This window comes from Astatotilapia calliptera, chromosome 22 (genome assembly GCF_964374335.1).
Source record: "Astatotilapia calliptera chromosome 22, fAstCal68.1, whole genome shotgun sequence".
In the NCBI taxonomy this organism is placed as follows: domain Eukaryota; kingdom Metazoa; phylum Chordata; class Actinopteri; order Cichliformes; family Cichlidae; genus Astatotilapia; species Astatotilapia calliptera.
In genome coordinates this window covers 4,279,344-4,300,617 of record NC_137442.1, presented here as the reverse complement: position 1 = coordinate 4,300,617, position 21,274 = coordinate 4,279,344, and the positions used below count along the sequence as shown (strand labels likewise).

General features: G+C 39.5%; 1 protein-coding gene across 2 annotated transcripts; it reads left to right on the top strand.

The window, feature by feature from the left end:
- The first annotated feature begins 1,469 nt into the window (after positions 1 to 1,469).
- cacng8a (calcium channel, voltage-dependent, gamma subunit 8a) lies at positions 1,470 to 21,274 on the top strand. Of its 2 annotated transcripts, XR_003270998.2 has the most exons (6): positions 1,470 to 3,048; positions 7,710 to 7,961; positions 10,920 to 11,003; positions 14,202 to 14,342; positions 14,862 to 19,372; positions 19,464 to 21,274. XR_003270998.2 is itself a non-coding variant. In XM_080296372.1 (5 exons), exons 1-5 carry the CDS (start codon positions 3,018 to 3,020, stop codon positions 15,719 to 15,721), a joined length of 1,368 nt encoding a protein of 455 aa, XP_080152498.1. In that variant the 5' UTR covers positions 1,470 to 3,017; the 3' UTR covers positions 15,722 to 21,274. The 2 variants fall into 2 exon arrangements, 1 of the variants encoding a protein (XP_080152498.1); XM_080296372.1 differs by having other exon boundaries at positions 14,862 to 21,274.

Sequence of the window (21,274 nt, the reverse complement as noted above, 5' to 3'; positions counted from 1 at the left end):
TAGGAATCCAAGAATGAGAGCATAGCATGTAGGTGCTTTTTCTTGTTCTAGGCAGAAGAGATGTTTAAACGCTGCATGATCAACATTCACACCTTGGCGTTTTCACGAGGACTTTGACTGCAAGTTTAAAGGGTTTCGTGAGCCAAAAATTGTGAGAAGCGATACTAAATTTTTCCTTGTCATTCCCTGGTGGGGGCAGAGGTGTTGAAGAGCTTTAGAGTGTTCTGTACAGTTTTGTCTGGATGGGCTCTTTGCTTACTTGCTGCCACAAAAAAGCTTTGATTTCTGCCGATAATCTTGACTCACTACTTTATGTTAACTTAGAAGAGCCCCTGTAAGCAGCAAAGCCCATGCAGTTTCTTTTGGTAGAGGAAAGAGATTCTTGATACTGAAGAAGCTTCTCGGATGAGAGGTGAAACGTCTTCAAGCAACTCAAAGAAGTCCAGACGCTTTTCTTTCCAAGCTCCTTAGATTTTCGCACCTTAGTCACTGCAGTCAGACCAGTGGATGCAGCTTTGTACTGGTAACGTGTGTTCCCATAACAATGCCAGACAAAGTCATCTGTTTAAAAGACAGACATAGTCTTTTAATTAGCATGTTCACCAACACGATCTTGGTGTTTTCAAACCAGATGTGACGGGCAAGAGATGGATCTGTCTATGCTGGTTAATGACTTGTATGTCACATGTTCTTAACCAATGAGCATGCCCTGGATAATCTTCTGACTTAAAGTGACCAAAATGGACTTAATGTTTTATTCACTGTGACCCAAAATGAGTGACTGAGATCGTGAACTCGTTAGGAAAGTGTTTACAGATGTCAAGTGCCTCCTCCACCCCAGTGGCCATTAAAAGAAATATAGTTTCAAGACATTTCACCAGTGGAGAGACCCAGGAGCTACGTCTTTCTCTTATACTGTCTTTTGGGCAGGGTTACAGGGGGGCTGGAGCCTATCCCAGCTACCATGTGGGGTACACCCTGGACAGGTTGCCAGTCTGACACAGGGCTAACACAGATAGACAGACAACCATTCACACTCACACCTATGAACATGTGAACCTAACCTCACTAACCGCATGCCTTTGGACTGTGAGTGGACTGGAGCACCTGGAGAAAACCCACACAAACATGCAAACTCCACACAGTAAGGCCCCAGACACGTGGTGGAGTCGACCTCAGAACCTTCGTGCTGTGCAGTGCTAACTGTCACACCATCGTCCTGCCCGTGTTCTTTAAGTCACATTTAAAAAATATCAGGAACAGAGCACAGGTTTTGGAGTTACAAATCAAATACTTTGATACTAGACTTACTAGCCATTCATAAGATCATATTATATATCACCTTTCTAGTATATGTAGATATGCGTGAGGAATGCCAGTGCTGTGTTAGAAGTTGTTTTCAGATAAATGTTAACAACTGTTGTATCTGAACAGAGGACCAGTGTTGTCATTTTCTTGGGAGTGTTCAAATGGGGATTTTTTTTTTGGTCAGATGTGCCTCAAGATGTGCTGCTGACTTGAAACAACTCAGCATCCCCTGCTGTGCTGCTGCAGATGTCTCTCATGTGGATTTTAGGTGCCCTGCAGTTTTTGGCAACAGCTTGCATTAAAAAAGCAAAAAAAAAAGAAGCAAAACCTGACCCAGTGTCAGTGCCGATGGGGATTTTCACTTCAGGAAGACTCTGCTTGTTGAAATCTAAGGATGTCAGTTCAAGCAGGAAAGCAGCTGCTCTGCCGAAGCGCCCTCGGGCAAGGCATCGCATCTTTCCTCGCTCAGGATCTTTCGGCTTTGAAAGATCCGCTGTATTGTGCATTTCAAAACATGACACAGTGTTAAGCGCGCGTGATTAAGCCGTCGCACCAACGGGAAGAAAGTTGGATGGATGAAACATGCCGAGACACTGTGACCACTGCGCTAATGACTCACACGTCTGTCATCTCTCTTGTGAATGTTCATTCCTCTTGTACTGTATGCAGTCATGTATGACCACCGCGTACCTACACGTGTGCGTTGCTTTCGATAGTGTGTGACATCCCAGCTCCTCTGCACACCAGTGGAATTCAGGGACTTCTTTTTCTTTTTTTTTATCTCAGCAAAATCCTCTCAGCTGTTACATCCAGTCCTCTACTCCACCAACACACACATAAAACACACGCATACACACACGCACACTCGCCAGCTCCACCGTAGACTTTGGAATTCACTGTTGCCATGGCAATGGAATAGAGCACGCTCTCTCGCATTGCCTGTTCTTTTCTATTGCTTTATCTCCCCCCTTTCTCTCGCTCTTCCTCTCTCTCTCTATGTGGAGGCAAACCCGCTTCTCTTGTTTGACATGGGGCTTGTTTTTTGCCGCCGGCATCAGGTTTTGAATGTTTGTTTGTTTATTTGTTTGTTTGTTTTTCAATGACACATGATGCTCATATAGAAAATATGTTTGTGCGGAAGATGTTTCTGTACAGGAGCATCCCCTGCTCTCAAGACTCATGTCACGTTCGTTAATCAAATCCCCCATCTTCCCCACCCCACCTCTCATCTTCTCATCTTCTTCTCTCCTTTCTCTCCCGCATCTTCTCCTGTCCTTTTACTTCCATCCTTCTCTTTCAGTCTTTTCTCTCACTCTCTCTCTCTCTCTCTCTCTCTCATCTGCTCTTTACCCCCCCTCCCCTCCCCTCCACCTCTTTCTTGCTTCTCTCAGTAGCTAAGATGACTGCCATGACAATTCAATGAGAAGAGAGGACACAAAGTGAAGTATCCCCTACTTGCTGAAAAGGAGCGACAGAGCGCTCAAGGTAAAAGGAGAAGAGGGTGGAAACGCACGAGAAGAAAAGGCAGAAGATTTAAAAAGAAACTATTAGGAAGAAAAGAACTGGCCGAAGAAGAGCCAGGAAAGAGGCAGGGGCGAGAAAGCGGATAAACGGTGGATGGAGGCGGCTCGGACCGGGGCTACGGAGAGCTCTTCACTGACGAAGAAGAAGAACAGCAGCAGCAGCAGCAGCAGCAGGGGGGAGAGGAGATGGAGGCGAAAGGGAGAAACATGCCCTCAGGTAACACTCACACACACACACACACACACAAGAACAGGCAAATGTGCGTGTGTTCATACACACACAAACAACCAGATGCACATGTGGATTCTGATGTGCATGAACATGACACCCATGTACATGCACATTCAAGGAATAAGACACACAAACCAGCCTGGATCAGTACAGTCATGCAGGAAACCACCCTCACACACCCACACACACACAAGTACAGATGTGTGCAGATGTCTGGATTCAAAAGGCGAGTAGCTTCGATTAATCTGTGCTGGCATTTGTGTAACCAAGCTAAATGTTTGTTCATATTAGGATCAGGGATGACTGAGGGGATTGCTGACATATGAGAAGCTGAGAAAATCCATGCTGCTAAACACAAATTTCATGAATGAACTACACAGCATTTGAAATATTGAAATGATCCATCTGACATTTGACAGTAATTTTAATTTAACAAAGTAACCTTGCTTTGGTCTAATGCCAGAGCCAGTCAGGGTCAAGCAAAGCAAGAATACACAGGCTTGTGTCACTGGATGCAACACAGTTTTTTTATATGTTGAAATATAATTTTTTTTAAGTGACAATGTTACCTGAACTGCCTTTAGCTCTGCAATCTAAATAATGTCTTTTTTATTATTTTTATTTTTTACTACTAAAGTATTTGTAGGGAAAACTGCACAGGCATAAAGCTAGAGTTTGACAAACATGTTTGATCATCCAGGTGGAAACAGTTCATTCACCAAGCCAAACTGGTTATAATGTGAAAAAGACGTATTTATAGATCTTTACTTAATCGGAAGTTTTCAGATGTCCAGGAAAAAAATGTATAAATGACAAGTGTGAATATAGAGGAAACCTCTTCCTGCCAGGTTGCTATGTCAGTGTGCTGCGCTCGCAATCTTTCATTCATTTTAGCATCAATCGTCTTATTTAACACAAACAAAAAGTTTAATTTTGAAAGCCAAGACATTTTCATATAAACCACAGAGGGTATCTTCTTATATATTAAAGGATTGAATGCAAGTTATAGAGGCCCAAGATTGTTTTTTGATATTGATACGAAGTTTCAAAACTCAGTAAGTTTTTTTAGGATTTTTTTTTTAATTTAATTGATACCAATGCCTAAACTGATAATTGGTAATTGTCTGTTTTGTTTTGTTTTTTTGAATAATGATTTTAAAATGTAAATTCATTGTAAATATAAACTGTATTAAAAAGCTACTTAACTATTAGTAAATATTACCAATATTGGTTACTAATTGTTAATATTTTTTAATTACATTGTTATCACATTGTGTAATATGTCGTAATAACTTTTTAATGTATTTTATCCGAATCTGTAATAGACTGTAAAAATGTCATTTTGAAGACACTTGTATACAAAACATTTCATACAACATCATGAAGTAATCAATGCCAAGCTGAGAGAACGAGGACATGGACCACAGTCTCCAGGTACCTCCCACCTCACTCTCAAAAACAATTATCATATATCCATAAAATTTCAACTTTATTGTAACCATTTAAATTATGTTTACACATGAATCAGACTTTATTCGTTAGGCATTTATAAATTAGGTGTAACTTTTCAGTAACCATCTAGAAAGTTCTGATGTAGCAAGACAGCCAAAGTTGATGACCAAGTGCACAAAACAACCAAACAATGACAAAGTCAAGAACAACTTTTTCAAATGTTTGTTATCTTAAATACCCTTCGTGTATTTAACGTTGTGCATCACTTTCAGGGTCAAAGTATCAATAGTTTATTGAACAGCTTGATGCACAAACTACCAAAAACGATTGCACTCATTTACACCAGGTCATCATCCAGCAAACGCCTCGTCTATGAGGGGGAAACCCCCACTCAGGACAGCCACGCTTGCCCAGGGGTGTGACCTTGCCAGTCACCCAGTGAAATTTGCCCCTTTAGTGATGCTGGCAAATGATCCATCTCCAGCCGTGTGGATTGTGACTAAGCAGATTTCTTGTAAATCTAGTGGAGTTTTTCTCAGAAGTTTAATGATGTACAAAGGCGCTACAAGCAAGTATATAATTGTAGTAATTCAAAGAGCAGACATAGTTTAACATCTTCAGGTAATTCAATTCAAGTCAATATTGTTTTTATACAGTACCAAATCACAACAGTTGCCTCAGGGCGCTTTATATCATAAGGTAAAGACTCTACAGTAATATAATATCTGGATGTAGAAGGTAAAATATTTTAGAAAATATAAAAAAGTAATGACAATTTTGAACATTAGCCTTGTTTTTACATACTGCTTCACAATTTCTTACAAACTAATTACTAAATAATATTTTATTGCTTAAGAGTAAAGTTTTATTAATTGTTTGTAATTTCTTGTTTGTTTATTTGTTCCAAAGAAACATTGAAATCCTCCCTTTAACCGATTCACTTAACTCTTTACTCTCTATTACACTATCTTTGAAAATGTAAATAAAATGTTTTCAGTTTATGACTATCATTCAGCAAAGGCAATATGGGCAGATAGCAATATTGGGCCTTTTTATAAATACACGTGTACTGAATAATTATTCTGATTTGTACTGATTTCTTTAAGTAAAATGAAACAGGAAACACTGCGATGCTGGATATTAGCATCACGTTTATAATGTTTATAATGTATTTTTGAACAATTCCTTTCAACTAATCATTAAAAACATGTGACACAATTTAAAAATCAGTGTTAGGCTTTAAACTTATAATGCAAATACAAAATAAAACAATGTCTAATGAGTACGGCATCCAGTGAATAAAAATTTGACAATTTAGTGCAAATTAAAAATTTATTGGTTTTTGTTGGATTGTTATTGCCGCCCCAGTGCCGTGATGTCTTTATGACGCTTACCTTGTGCATATTCAAGCAGGCGGGTCACTTTCGGGGTTAAAATATCAACGATCTCTGTTATTTTTGGGACGTTTGTTGCCATGGAAACCCCCCCGCAGGACAGCTGAATTAGTCAACTAGTTTAAAAGCCCTCAGCGGATTTCGTATTCTCTGTGTGATCGATTGTTTACATTAACCTCTTGTTTGAGATGAATAGAAGCCAAACCTGAAGCGTTGCAGAATCCCAGCACTTTCTCCATTTCAGCTGAAATGGTTAAAATCTGACAGGGGAGCCCCACAGAGGCAGGAACCCTGCTTCCATCCACTTTCATTTATGTTTCCTGAAGCACGACAGATGTGTTGTATCTCAATTTTCCTCTTGTCATCCCTCTCACTGTCCACCTCTGAGCTCAGATTTGTATCTCTTCTCTCCTCTCCACTTGTCTACTTCCCATCTCCTCAGCCACTCTTGTTGTCGCTTATTATAAAAAAAAGTGCACAAAGACTTCTATCTTGCTCTTCGTCTGCATTTGCCCTTTTGTTCTGCACATATTTTCCTCAGATGATCTTCTCATTAACCTAAAAAGACAATTCCTTTCCTCAGGCCTCCTCCAAACCTTGCTCATATTAATACCTTTTATTGTGATTTTCTCTGGAAGTGGTTTGTAGAAAAAGGTCAGAATTTAAATATGACTAGCTCCTGAGATCCCCCGCAGATGTATGAAATGAAGCACTGTCAAACATTATTTTAATTTCTTACCCCATGTATTTGGGTCAATTTTACCTTTCTGTGTTCAGTTTTGGAACAATATTTGTACTTTTGTATTTCCGTTGATTCAGTGAGGTTGGTATTTTGTTCTTAGCTGGTTGCCTGCTGCCAACATTTTTTAACTGCTTCAGGCTGCATGTGTGTGGTTTTTTGATTAAAAATTGCTCCAGTGTGCTCACACAGAATCCAACAGAAAGAGTAAACCCCGTCAGCAGCTCTCACAGGTCCCGTACAGTGGCCCATGAGGGACAGTATTTCTATTAATACATAAATATATTTGACAGTTCAGTGTATGAATTATGAATTACCTGTTTTAGCTTCTCGTTTTAATTTTCATAGGCATTGAGGGTATATTTGAACCACTGAATTGTGATGGAATTAAATGGCTTATACAAGACTGCAGCCATTTGAACATTTAAACACTTAACAGTGGGATTGAACTTTGTATTTTTGGTGTAATTTTGTAATGTTTTTTATGATGACTTTCTAACATACCCTTAGCTGTTTCTTAGTTGTTTCTCTCTCAAATAAGAATAAAGGCAAATTTCCAAAAACAAGACCTTACATCATAAAAGTTATGGATATTAAAAGTCATCAGTTTCAATGTCTATATCAGCTACCGTAAGATCAGGAAGTCATTAAAACAGAGAATTGTATAAAAGGTAGAGACTGTATATAAACAATGACTGTAGCCACCATGACATCACCCACGGGTTTGGATTGTATTTTTAACTCGAGTATTTTAACTGTTGCCATGTTGGTTCTAGAGCCAGGAGTTACCATATTTGGACAAGAGCATATATGCTATCAGGTAACACTAGTATTGGACAAATGCATGGCGTTAGAGTAGTAGTATTACTAAATTTATAGTTGCAATCCTTTATTTTAGTACTGTTGGGTAACTTATCCTACAAGCAAGGCATTTATATTAACAGGAAAATATTCATGGCTCTGTCTGCATCCCAATAATGTCATCGTTTAAACTTGATTAGTATTATGTGTCAGCCCTGCCTTCTGCAGACGGCTGATTTTATTTTCTGTGTTCTTGTCAGACATCAGTTTCCTTCCCCGCCCAGCCATGGTGTGGTGTGAGCGAGGGATCCAGGTGCTGTTGACCACCATGGGAGCTTTTGCAGCTTTTGCACTGATGACAGTGGCTATTGGAACTGACTACTGGCTGTACGCCCGGGCCTTCATCTGCAACAGCACAGCCAACTCATCACAGGAGGACTCCAACAATAAGGACAAGAAGGATCCTGGGGCGCTCACCCACTCTGGCCTCTGGAGGATTTGCTGCCTGGAAGGTACAGTTGGTTGTGTGTCTGTTTGCATATTTGAGACTGTGCGATGCTTTCAGTGCGCTGTGGGATGAATTTTGGTGTGTTTCTCATGTGTTTGTCACCAGAGGGTCTTGGTGAGGTCAGTGTGCTCATGAGACATAAATAGGTGTCTTGTTCAGTAACCCAGCCACATCCACCCACAGTGTCTATGTTGCTCTACTTTTCTCTATTTTATTCATCAGTACATTAGCATTTTGTAATTTGTATAAAGCCGTAGTAGCATATGACTGGTAAGGTGCAAGGTGCAAGAATTAGAAGTTGCTGCCTGCTTGGCTTGATTATAATGACATTTATACTATAAATAATATAGCCACATTTTATTGCATTACATCTGTTGAACAAATTACATCTATAGACCCTAACTGCAGTTTGGTTTCTGCTCGAGTGAATAAAGCTCCACAGTTTGGACCACAGACAAAACAATTTGGTCCGGGGTGTGCAGGCCGTGTAGGACATGCTATTAACCTGCTTCAGCCACACATGTTGTACACCTCCACCCCACCTCTTCTTTTATGCTCTGTCTGACTCGATCAATATATCTGTTTTTACTGGTGCTGTTCTACTCTCTTCTGAACGGCGCTCTCACTGCTGCTCTAACTGTCTTCATGTAGGCTCATGGAAGTGCAGCAAAGTCCCAGAACAAAACTGCCAAATATAATCGCCTTCTGATGGAAATAGCAATCTTCTGTTGACTAAAGTATTAAATTTGTAATTAATAAAAAAAACCGATTAGATTAACGATTAAATTTTTTGTTTTGATTTAGGCAGAAAAAGCACCCTCGTCACAGTTCAGGGAAGACTGTTGTTTTGATAATAAACTCTTCATTTTAAGTCAAAGCTGGCTATTCCCATATTAAAGCAGAGCATGACGCCAGTGCCTGAACATAATTATAACAACATTTTAAATGTAGTAATCTAGATTGTGTGTTAAGATGCAGTTGCAAGGCTATAAAGTTCCCGCTCATTTACATTGTGTGAATATAGTGGATGTAGAAGCTATTACTGTATGCTATAGGATGCTCATGAATGTAACCAGAGACCACAGAGCATCCTGTTGTCACCTGTTCACAGTGCAGAACACCGATAACACCAATGTCAGATTATCTGAGATATTAAGAGATGAGCAGCTGTTGCTGTGCCTACAATGGATAATATTTTATTTAAATATGATAGCAATGAAAATAAAAAGTATTTGTGTTTTTCACATTTCAGATTCTACACATCCTAAACCTTCAATATAAAAGTCATTATATTATCAAGTCAGTAAATGCCTTCTTTCATTTTCAGGTTTAAGTGTAATGTTCAAAAAGCAACAGACAAGAATTAAAAGGCCAAACCGTCTCAGAGCATCTTTGTAGCAGGAACTCACATCTGACGTGGAAGTTTAGGAGCTGTTTTAGCTATTTTGTCTTGTCAGATGCGTCAGAGGAACTGCTTTTGTTGCTGCCTTGCATATTTTTTTCTTCTTTCTTTGAAGATAGCAAGCAGATTTCTACCAGTGTATTGACAGCTGGGTTCATTTGTGTATTTTCTTCTCTTTTTAACTGAGTTCCTGATACTTTGCATGTTAATAATTTAATATGGTCTGCCCTGAAAAGGTATAAATTTGCTTAAGGCTTTTTATGACTTCTTTCTGTTTTTGTGTGTGTGAAATGAGCTTTTTACTGCTTTTACCCTCCGGGATACACAGGTATCTCTTTTTCTCTCCTGATGTTAATTTTGTCCATGCAATGCACAAATACCTGTCAAGGTAAACAACCGTTGTGTGTCAAGAAGAAACACAAGCTTATAAAACAGTTTGTACACCAGGAGGGCTGCTGGGCTGCTGTCTTTAGTAATAATATGGAGGAATATTTTTAGCATCTTAGCCTGGCACACAATTAACACCAAGGCCCCAGAACAATGCGCCGTATAGGCAGGAGGAAAACGATACATAGTGCTTGTGTTTCAGAGAAAATTACAGCTTACAACTGTTGATTTTCTTTTTTTCTTGGTTGAACCCAGACAATAAATCATATAAATGCAAATAGCTGCCCCACCCCCATCATTATTATTTTCTGGCCTATAAAGGGTGATTGTTAAAATTATCCAACCATCCAATGCCAGTCCAAAAACAGCAACTATGCTGCACAAACCTTTTGCTGTTATTTTGGCTTAAAGTACACAAAACCCCCACACCATAATACAATACTATTCCACTTTATTTTCATAGTACCAATTAACAGCAACAGTCACCACAAGGGGATTTATATATTAAAGTAAAGATCCTATAATATTAGAAAGAAACCCCAACAGCCACATGAACACATGAACAAGCACTTGGTGACAATGGGAAGGAAAATCTACCTTTAAACAGCAAGAAACCTCCAGCAGAATCAAGCTTGGAGAGGGGGTCCACAATTCCCTATGAAAGGTTTGGGGTGAGGGGGAAAGAGAATAAGAAGAAAACATAGCAATGTATAGGTAGCATATGTGACATGACTCAAGTTATGGTTTTGCTTTTTTTTTGTTGTTGTTGTTGCAAACATTTAGGGCATATGTCTTTTGCTGTGTCATTGGGCCATTTGTCTTAATATCTCTCACCTTACTGGCCTTTGTGATCTTCTTGATTTTCATTTCTCTCTCACTCTATTCATGCATATATATACATGTATCTATATATTTATATCTTTATCTATCTATCTTTATATATAGATATATAGATATATATCTATATATTAACCTTTTTCTTCCTGGTTTGTCCCCATTTTTTAAAATTTCTTTTTTCTTCTTCTTTTTTGTTCCCATGTCTGTCTTCCTCTTTTCTGGCTTTTACCTTTGTTATTTACTGTTTTGGTGCATTCTGTCTTTATGTCTTCGTGGGATTTCTTCTTTGACCTTCATCATCTTCTCCCCCTCTTCTTCTTCTCTGTCTTTTTTCAGGTTTGAAGAGGGGTGTGTGTTCCCAGATCAATCATTTCCCAGACGACGCAGACTATGACCAAGATGCTGCAGAGTATCTGCTGCGTGAGTGACACACACACACACACATACACACACTGTCTTAGAAATACACAATGCACACAAACATGAAGAGAGACATTAGATAACCATACACTAGCAAACAGAACTGCACACACTACAGTCTCCATCACATGCGGATAGAAAGGACAGAAGGGGATGGTGGGCGGATATCAATGCACGGATGTCAGATTCAAGCGAAGCGTTCCTGAAGGTGTGTGTAAGTGTCTGTACAGAGTGTGCATGTGTGTATAAATGCCCAGGTGCATGGGGTTGGGAGTCTGGGGGTGTGCAGAAAGCTGCTGTTTTTTTCACAGAGGAATTGAAAGAACAGCCTTCACTAATGGATTATTTTCAGCTCAGGATTCTGGTTTCACATCCTGCCTCCATTGTGATAGCAGATTCTGCTTCGCACAGCCTGAACCTTTTTGGTTTACAACGCATATGTTCCAGCTTTATACGTTATGTAAAGACATCTATTTCTGTGACAGGTGCAGTGATACTATCTGAAATTCTCCTGTCTGCTTTTCTGCACTTCACAGTCTTTTTTATTCGTTTTTTAATAATTGAAACTATTTTAAATTTAGAGTGAATGACAGTCCTGAGAGATATTAGATGGGTTTGTTTTCTTTAGTTTCATCTAAGTTTCAATAACAACCCTATTTAATGAGAAAGGCCTGAGATGCTGGCCTGCCACAGGCTGGCGACCTGTCCAGGGTGTACACCGCCTCTCGCCCTGTGGTAGCTGGCATAGAGATTGATGGATAGCCATTTGAGTGCAGTGAAGTCATTGTCATGTTCAAGATGATTTGAGCTTTGTGACCTTGTGCATTATTGTGCTGGAAGCAGCAGTCAGAAGATGGGTACAGTGTGGTCCTAAAGAAGTGGACATGGTCAGCAATCATCCTCCGATAGATGGTGGTGTTGAAATTAGGCTTAGTTGGTACAAAGTGTCCATTTCCTGTTTGTAGCTGACAGCAGTGGCACCCAGTGTGGCCTTCTGCTGCTGTTTCAAGGTTGTGTGTCAGATATGCTCTGCTGCATACCTGGGTTTTAGCGAGTGGTTATTTGAATTACTCAGCTCACCTTTTCACCCAGAGATCTGCTGCTCACACCTCATCTTTGAGATTGTCGTGTGGGAAAATCCCAAATGACCAGCAGTTTCTCAAAAGTTCAAACCAGCCCATCTGGAGCCAATAATCATGAAATATTCTTGTGGTATGTGTGTCACTGATTAGATATTTGTATTAACAAGCAGCTGATACATAATGTGGCCAGTGAGTTTAATTTATTTTACCCAGAAACACAGCTCAACCAGTGAAATTGTGTCTGTGGCCAAAAAAGAGGTTATATCATGCTTATGTAGCAGATGGTGAGCTGATGGCGTTTTTTCCTTAAAAAATAGCAGTCTACACAGATTCTCTTAGAAATATTGGACTTATTATTGCAATGAAACCATCAACCATCAAATGTGGCTATACTGGCGCCTAAGAAATGATCTTGTTTTAAAAACATGTGTCTGGAGTTGAAGGTTTAAGGGATTTAACTGTGTAACGTTGAGGTATGGCGACTTCAGTTTTGCAGTTGTTTCACATCTGTCACTCCCTGATTCTGTTTCTTTTTATTGGCTTTTTACTTTCACTCGCTGATTTGGAACAATTACTTATTAGGTTTAGGAAAAGAGTGTGATTGGAATTAAAAGGGTTAAGCACCAACTCTTTAATGAGCTGGAAAAACCCAAAGGCATATATCTGTTTGGTTGTTTTTAGACAATATTTGATTGGTTGTGTGTTTAGTTTTGAAATGGTTGTAATCAGAGAGCCACACATTAACTCCATGCACACAGACAACCACCAGTGTTTTCAAAGTAAAACACAATTTATATTCTTACTTGTGTTTCTCTTTTCATATCATCCTAGTGTATCTGTTGTTTCCCTGTCTCCACCTGTCTTTGTCTTTCTTTATCCCCTTTTATTTAGTTTTGCCTGTTTTTGTTTCCTTTTGTTGAGTCCACTCACCACCATTACTGCAGGTACATTTTTGTCTTGTTTCATTGTGTGTTGCATGATGATTTTATTTATTTATTTATTTATTTTTTGAATGTCATGAGGAACAACAATCATCCCTTTGCCCTTTTAATGTCAGGCATTTCAGCATGTTCAGAAAGTATTCACTGTTAGTTTTTAGAATCGTTAGCAATTCAGTTTACATTTAGTTAGTTGGTATCATTAACACTAATTTTCATGCAAAATGAAATATCAATAGTTTACATTCATTTCTAACAAATAGAACTATATGCATGAGCCGTTATGCAATTGCAGGTTTGCAAAAATCGCACCAACAATTTATCATAATCCATGTTTTTTTCCCAAAGAGGTGAACGTTGCTCACATGTGCGTTTGACTTGTTAAAAAAATGAGACGTGAAATTTAACGTGCATGTCTGACAGAAGCTTCTGTGAATGAATGGTTATCACAGCATTTTTCTTTTACCTTCAGCTCAGAGGCAAAGCTTTAGAAGTCACCTTGAAAATGTGAAAGCTCTGCTTTTCCACATATTCCTGCCTGAGATGGAGCTTTTCATCTTCTATAACGTCTCTCTGTTATCACTTCTGTTTATAGCTATGAAGCATCTGCAGAAGGATATGCTGAAAAGGATTTTTATATAATTCGGCCTTTTCCAGCAAAATTGCCGATTGTGCACTCTTGCTGAGGAGCTGTGGCTACTGTATTTGTAACAAAGAATTATTCATTAAGTTTCAATTTACAGTGTAAAAATCATCATGTTCCCCATAACTTTTATTATCTCACATTTTGAAAAGAAAAAAATAGCTTTCTTCTCTAGTTTTAAGACGACATGCCATCTAACTATTTTTATTTAGTCTTGGAAAAACTCGGGGACTCGAAAGACATTATGTGCCATATAAAATATAATGTAGGAAACATATAAAAAGACATCTGCTGTTCCACAGCCAATTTGTAGTGTCAGCTGTGCCAAGCCTTGGTAACACTTTTATTCCTCAGAAGTGTCACAAGGCTGTTAACTTTGCACCTTCAAGTGGTGTTGAACCTCAAGAAGAAAACGCATTAATGAACCACTATTAGAAAAGTACAGACTCAGTCGTATATCAGATTCAAGTGCACAGACTGTAAACAGCAGCACTGCAGCCAAAACAATGATGCTCTCATCTGCTGTCTCGTGCAGGTGTGGTGAGAGCTTCCAGCATCTTCCCCATCCTCAGTGCCATATTGCTTCTTCTGGGTGGAGTGTGTGTCGCTTCCAGCGGATTCTATAAAAGCAAAAGGAACATTATTCTCGGTGGTGGGATTCTCTTTGTAGCTGCAGGTAAGACTGCAGCTTTACTGTGGTTTGGGAAAAGAAATCTATATTTCCAGTCAGAGTTTGAAAAGAAGATTTTGTTTGAAGGTATGTTTGCTACATTTTTTATTAACACTAAAATGGGCAGTTTGTATTTTACCCCGGCTGACTTTGTAATCCCTAACAGATACCGTGTCCTTAAAATCTCTGTATTCTGTTACTAAAAAGAATTTCTGAACACTTAGATGCTTCTTTTTTTATTATATTCATGTAGCATGAGCCATGAAACACGACCTAGCATATACATTATACAGCTTAAGATAATCTGCAGTGCCCATGCCAGGATGAACCTATATCTATCAGTCGTAGAGTTAGATTAATCTCCTTATGTATGATGTGCAGATTGACTGTCATACTGTGCATGCCTCTTCTCAGTGTAATTGAGAGGAAGCACTTCCAGAAAGCCTGTCTGCAAAACAATTTAATGAACCAGCAGGTTAATTTGACTCAGAGGAGCACTTGTATCTCTCTTGTATCTTTCTTTAGGCCTCAGCAACATCATTGGAGTGATCGTGTACATCTCAGCAGCACTGAGCGACATCTCCCCCAAGAAGGATGAGGATAAGAAGTGGCATTATTCCTACGGCTGGTCATTCTACTTTGGCGGTCTGTCCTTCATCCTGGCCGAGATGGTCGGCGTGCTCGCTGTCAATATCTACATCGAGAAGAACAAGGAGCTCCGTTGCCGCTCTCGCACTGACCTCTTCAAGAGCACAACGCACGCCATGCTTCGTCTGCCCAGCTACCGTTTCAGACGGCGCTCGCGCTCCAGCTCACGCTCCACTGACCCGCCGCGTTCGCAGGAGACCTCGCCCGTTGGAGCTTCCAAGACCTTCAGCTTGCCACCATCTGCACCGCCATTCTCTGTGGCCACTCTGCCCAACCCCCACCACACCAGCAGCAGTGGGAGCGGAGGAGGTGGAGACATCTCCATGTACACCCTCTCAAGGGACTCCAAGCTAGGCAGCCTCGGAGGAGGTGCCCCACCTCTCTATGGCACGGTGGACCGTGCCACGCTCTACCAGCTCCACAACTACTTCCCAAAAGATTCCAGTGGCAGTGGCAGTGGCAGCGGTGGAGGAGGAGGAGGAGGAGGAGCAGTGATAAGCAGCAGTACGCTCCCTTCCCACTCCAAGTCCAACTTGGCAGCAGCGGCAGCTGTAGCCCAGAACGCAGCACCGCTGAATACCTCCACATCAGCTGCTCCGACCACCCAGCCAGCCCCGATATCTACAGCCACCATGGAGCGGGACAGGGGCAACGTGGGAACCCTGGACCGACTGACAGCCAAAAGGGACCGGGATAGCAACTCAGATACACTAAACAGGAAAACGACACCAGTTTAAACTCAGAGAGAGAGGAGAGGAGAAATAGAGATGGAATTTAGAGAGGAAGAGTAGGGCTGTAAATGTGTGGGTGGCACGTCAACAATAAGGTTTCTGTCCTTGAGCCTGAGGTATCGAGCTGCCATAAATATTATAAACAGTCATCAAACATCTGATGCTAAGAGCAAATTCATGACAGCCGCCTTAAAAATTGTCATGACTTTGAAACCTGTTTTGTTAATTGCACAGCAGGGGTACAGTGGCGGATTCGGGAAATGTTTCTTTTCTCTGTTTTTTATTCCTGAATTACTCACTAAATCATAGAGATACAAAACTCCCAGATGTGTAATAAAACAGCCTCCCAATGCAGCAGTTAGGTGCCTTGCCGAGGAGGCAGGGGAACGCTTTCGTTATTTATTTCCCTTATCTCAGTTTTGTCAGTTTCTACAAGGACATCTTTTTAAATCCTGAAAGAAACAGTAAAGGAAGCTTTGATGATTATAAACCCCACTTACAAATCACTAATTTGTACACATCTTAGATCGGATTGGCCTTAAATCTACATTTTCTTTTCACAAAGCAAGACACAGAGTCCTTGCTTTTTGGTATTCTAAACTTTGCAACACTTTTTAACATAATAATTAAATTATAAAGTGGCCAGATGGTACAAGTCACAATTCTTTCTTCCATTTCTGTTTTAAAAGGACGAGAGCGTCACAGACGGGTACATTCTGCCAAGTAACAAGCTGCTCAGTGACAAGTTGACTGCCAATTGAAGGTCAACAGTAGCTCCTTAACCTCTGGACCCGAGAGAGAGCGACCTCAGCCATATCTAACGTAGATCAGAGGAGGCTGCCGCACTGTGAGCCTGATTATTTTTCACTGTGTGTCAAAGGTATTTACAGTGACAGATGGGCATTCACCACAGTTCTAAGGAAAGGAACAGCCATGGACTTAAAGCTTTAGTCTTAACGCCTCCATTACTCCACTGCCAGTTGTCGCAGTAAGATACGGCAACATGATCGTTTGAGCAAGTAACTTATTTTGGCATCAAATCTTTCTAGTATTTGTTTAAACGGAAAGATTTGCGTTTCCCAAAGTGTTGCCCACAATTCTTAAACCATTGGAAAACTTTATAAAATGTAAATAAAAAACAGGAAGGAGACGAGGCAAATCTCATAAATAGATATTTTACTCACACATATTAAATGTTTAAACTGAGAAAAATCTGTCATTTTGAAATTGATGGAAGCAGTATGTCTCGAAAAAGCTGGGTCATTCCCATGTTTGTGTGCATCATCCTCTCTTACAATATTAGACGTAGGAATGCTGTTCTACATCTAATGTTGGATCCTAGTGACTCAAGTCCTGGGTCTCCTTTGTTGTGATGTCATGATGCGTCAGTTTTTTGTTTTGTTTTCCAGTTGGGAAATTCAAGTTGGGAGTTCAAGACATGAACTCCTCTGTGGTTTAGCATCTGGTTGGAAGCTTATGTTGCTCTAAAATCTGCATTAGTGCCAGTCTTTTTGCACTCCCTTTTTAACTGAACACTAACAGCAAGCCAGATGGTTACTTTCCCCTTTAGTCTGGAGGATGCCATGTCCTTGTTTTCCAAAAAGAAATTTTACATTTCAATTTATTTGACCACTCAGTTTTCCACTTGGTCCCTTTTAAATGAGCATTGGCCAAGAGAAGTTGACATGATCTAAGCTTGCTTGACAGAGATTTAACCTGTGTTTGTGGACGGCACACTGATCTGTGTTTGCGCACAATGATTCCTAGATGTGTTCCTGAGCACATCCAAGGATTTTCATGACAAATTCATGCTTGCTTTTAAAGCAGTGCTCTGCGAGGGCCCAGAGAGCACAGTCGCCCCGTATTGATTTTTTGCCTTGTTGTGCACAGATTTCCCAAGAGTATCTGAAAGTTTTGATGATATTATGTAGCGCAGACGATGAGTCATCAAAGTCTTTGCAGTTTTGTGCTGAGGAACATTATTCGGATATTGTAACCCTACATGTCTAAGCTTTTTATTTTTACTCAGGTTACTGACCTGATGTGAATTAACCTAATTAGTCCCTCCACCTGTTTCTTTTTAATAATCCTCACTTTTCCAGGTATTTGTTGCTCCCATCCCAGTTTTTTGAGACATGTTGTTGCCACTAAATTCCAAATCTATTTTCCAGGAAATAGTAAAATGTCACTTTTTAACAGTTGATATATTTTCTGTGTTCTATCATGAATAAGATATAGTTTTATGAGATTTGAGTATTACTATATTCTATTTTTACTTACACAATGCATATTTGGCACATCTTTTTTCAAACATAAAAAAAATGTGTCCAATTTACTATTTTGAAAATTAATTTGCACAGACAGCGCTTCCCTTCTCATGCTTCCCCAACAGCAGACTCAGTATATCTTTCAGCTGCCTCTCCAGAGAACCTCTCATTGTTACATTGTTACAATCTTAGATTGACATTAGTCTGCTCTGGAGACCAACAGAGAAAATGCTGGAGAGACACCATAATACAATAGACTTTAATTTATTTGCCATAATTGCCAGTTAATAAGGGAAGAGCCAAAAATAACTTTATTTTTAAAAATAAGACAACAATAAGGAAGTGATAACCATGGTTAAAGTTGGAACATAATCACCATCACTCACTCACTTACATCTTCCTGCTCATGATTCATGGTCATTTTGTCATCTGGCAGTGGAAACATTGTTGGATGCCATTTGAAATTTGAAAGCGCTCGTAGAGCTGGACGTTTATGCACTTTATGTGTGTTTTTAAATGAGTAAAACTGATTCCAGGGTTTGTATGACTGCTTATGATAACGATTTGATACCGAAGGCTCCAAGGCAGTATCTGTTGAATGTCCCGCAAAGGGCTGCAAAAACCAAGGACATGGTGGGGTTCAATTCAGTTTACACTCAGGGGATGGAGATTTAGTTAGAATCAGAAGTTACAAATTACTCTAATATAAGAGATCAGCCATTTTACTCAATATTTAAAAGTGAGCAAAGCAAAAAACGTTCTAACCATTCAGTCAGATTTGAAGTAAAAGCCTATTTTTGAGGGGGTTTATGAAATGTTGCCTGAGATTTCTAAGAGGAAAATTCTACAGCGAGACATGTACCACATAACATGTGCTCTAAATCTGATTACTGGACTGATATGTAAAAGTCAGACTGCACTTCTGAATCAGCTGCGTTTGAAAATGAATTCAACCCAACCCCGGTGACAGAAAGTCGGAGGAAGAGGGAAAGAGAAACGAGCGCGCACACCAGCTTCCGTTCCTCTTCCCTCGGTCTCTTTATTAGCTATAACTATATACTATTTCTGAAACTAGAATAATAAATGTATTATTGAGTATATTATCAACCCATTCACTAAAACAAAAGCACATAATGTCTGTAAATGGTAATCTTTGGGTTGTCTTTTCATTCTGAGTGATTATCATCTCTAGGTTACATGAGATTGTAACTCCTTGAATATTATTATCATGTTGCTGGTGTTTCTATGATCGTAATGGTTATTGCAGGGTATACATTTTTTTGTAATATTTTTATATTCGTTTCGATGACTTTTTATTTTTCTTTCTCTTGCTTATGTACACTAACAGTCAGTGGTGTCACGTGGAAAGCATGTGAACAAAAGTGAGAGGGTGTGTAAATTCATTTATATATCATCTTATTCATTTTATCAGCTTTGATTTGTTCGGGGAAAGTTGACTGAGCATGCATGCTCTGTTTCAGCAACACCCTGCTTCACCCTCACAACGCTGGAACTGGAAGCTGGCCGATAAAAGCCTCCCTGTTGGGTCAGTTTAGGAGTGGCTCCCCTGGGACAATTGGGTGTTATGTGCCTTGCTCAGGGGCACGTCAGTATTTGAAAGAAAGTAATTTTTCTTTTCTAACCATTCTACATATAACTAGACAACTTTCTGGACCACAGTTTGTTTGTTATTTTTGCTGTTGTTGTTGTTTTTTACCCAGTTGTCACTTTGAATGTGTATAATCTTTTTAGTGTAAATGTTTTTTTCTATTCTGTTTACATGTAATTAATTCTTCCGTTGTCTTTTAGAGAAATATTTTTGAAACGTTTGTCTTATTTGCGAATAAGGTTGGGCAACTGGATCAATAGGCCCATATAACCCGTCAGCTGTTTATTATTTATGTCATTTAGTTTTTCTAATTTAGTGGTCTGCCTCTATGAAAATTCAGTTTGGCAAGACGTCGAGGTGTAAATCACAGTTACAATTAGCAGCGTTAGGATGTTCGCGTTTATTTTCTTGAGAGTGAGTTGTCATGGAGACCTGACATTATATGGTAGTGATGGCGCTGCAGAATGTCGAGTTCCTGTGAAAGTCTTTATTGTCCGACAACTTTCCAAGCTAACAAGTGATTCCAGAGCTATGCTATGTAAGCTAGCTGCATGTTGCACATCAGTACATTATAGTTTTCTGCACCTGATCACTTAAAAACCCTTTCAGAACCTGAAAGTTATCCTGCTTCATTTGGGTCTAACAGCTTGCAAATTTAGTCCAGTTTAAAATAATTCTCATAACTATTTTGTTTGGGGTTTTTTGGCAGTGAACAAGAGTGTGTGCAGCTAGGGGGAGAAGTGGCTGCTGCATACACGCCCATCCTGTATAATATAAAGGCAACTGCTGATTGTTGGACTGACGATGGCCAGCTGGCAGATTTTACCACGTCGCCCGGCCCTGTTTCCTAATGTTAGATTTTTCTTTGGTGTTTTCTCTTTCTCTAAACTATTTTACTCTCCTTCCATTTTATTCTTCTATAACCCTGATCCTCATTTCTCTCCATCATCATTTTGTCTTCATTTCGTTGTAGGAAATGAATTGATGTTTTACTTTCTAAACATTACCAACGTAGCCTAATAATCAGTGTTTTTAATGTTCTGACTAGTGTATAACTGTAAGCGATAGACTTTATATTAATCTATTTATTTTGGTGGTGGTATGTATAGATATTCTTAATGTTATATTGTTTCAGAGTTCCTACACCTGTAACTTTGGGCTATAAAAGGCTTTATGCCTGCCTGTGACATATGCTCAGTAGCCTAAGTGCTGGCAAAGTAAATGTGGTCTGTGTTGGTGCTGTCTATGGTTTTTACACAATAATCTTTGAGTACAACAAACTACATCTTTGTTACAGAACTAAATCGACTCTAGAGCACGTCCTAATCTTGTAGTTTTGCTTTCTGCAAAATGTTTATGAAAACATGCTCAAAAGCAGAGATCTCGTTCTTTCGTTTTCAATTCATGTCCTGATGTGAAAGCCATTTTAAAGCCAGCGTGAGTCACCAGGTTCTTTTCCCAACACCTAGGCTGCTGACACAAGTCAAACATGAAGCTCTTCAGATGGAAAACTAGTAAATTTCCACTCAGCAGACTGATACACGGAAGGAACAATATGGAAAAGGGGAAGCAATACAATACAATATACTGATCCTCATTGGTAAAGACAAAAAATATAAGGTATATATAAATATATACATATATAAATATATAGATATATTCAATAAAGTTCTCTATGAAAAA

Coding starts and splice junctions, on each gene's coding strand:
- cacng8a (XM_080296372.1), top strand. CDS start 3,018: ATGGAGGCGAAAGGGAGAAACATGCCCTCAG. Junction 7,962..10,919: donor GAGGATTTGCTGCCTGGAAG/GTACAGTTGGTT, acceptor GTCTTTTTTCAG/GTTTGAAGAGGGGTGTGTGT. Junction 11,004..14,201: donor TGCTGCAGAGTATCTGCTGC/GTGAGTGACACA, acceptor TGTCTCGTGCAG/GTGTGGTGAGAGCTTCCAGC.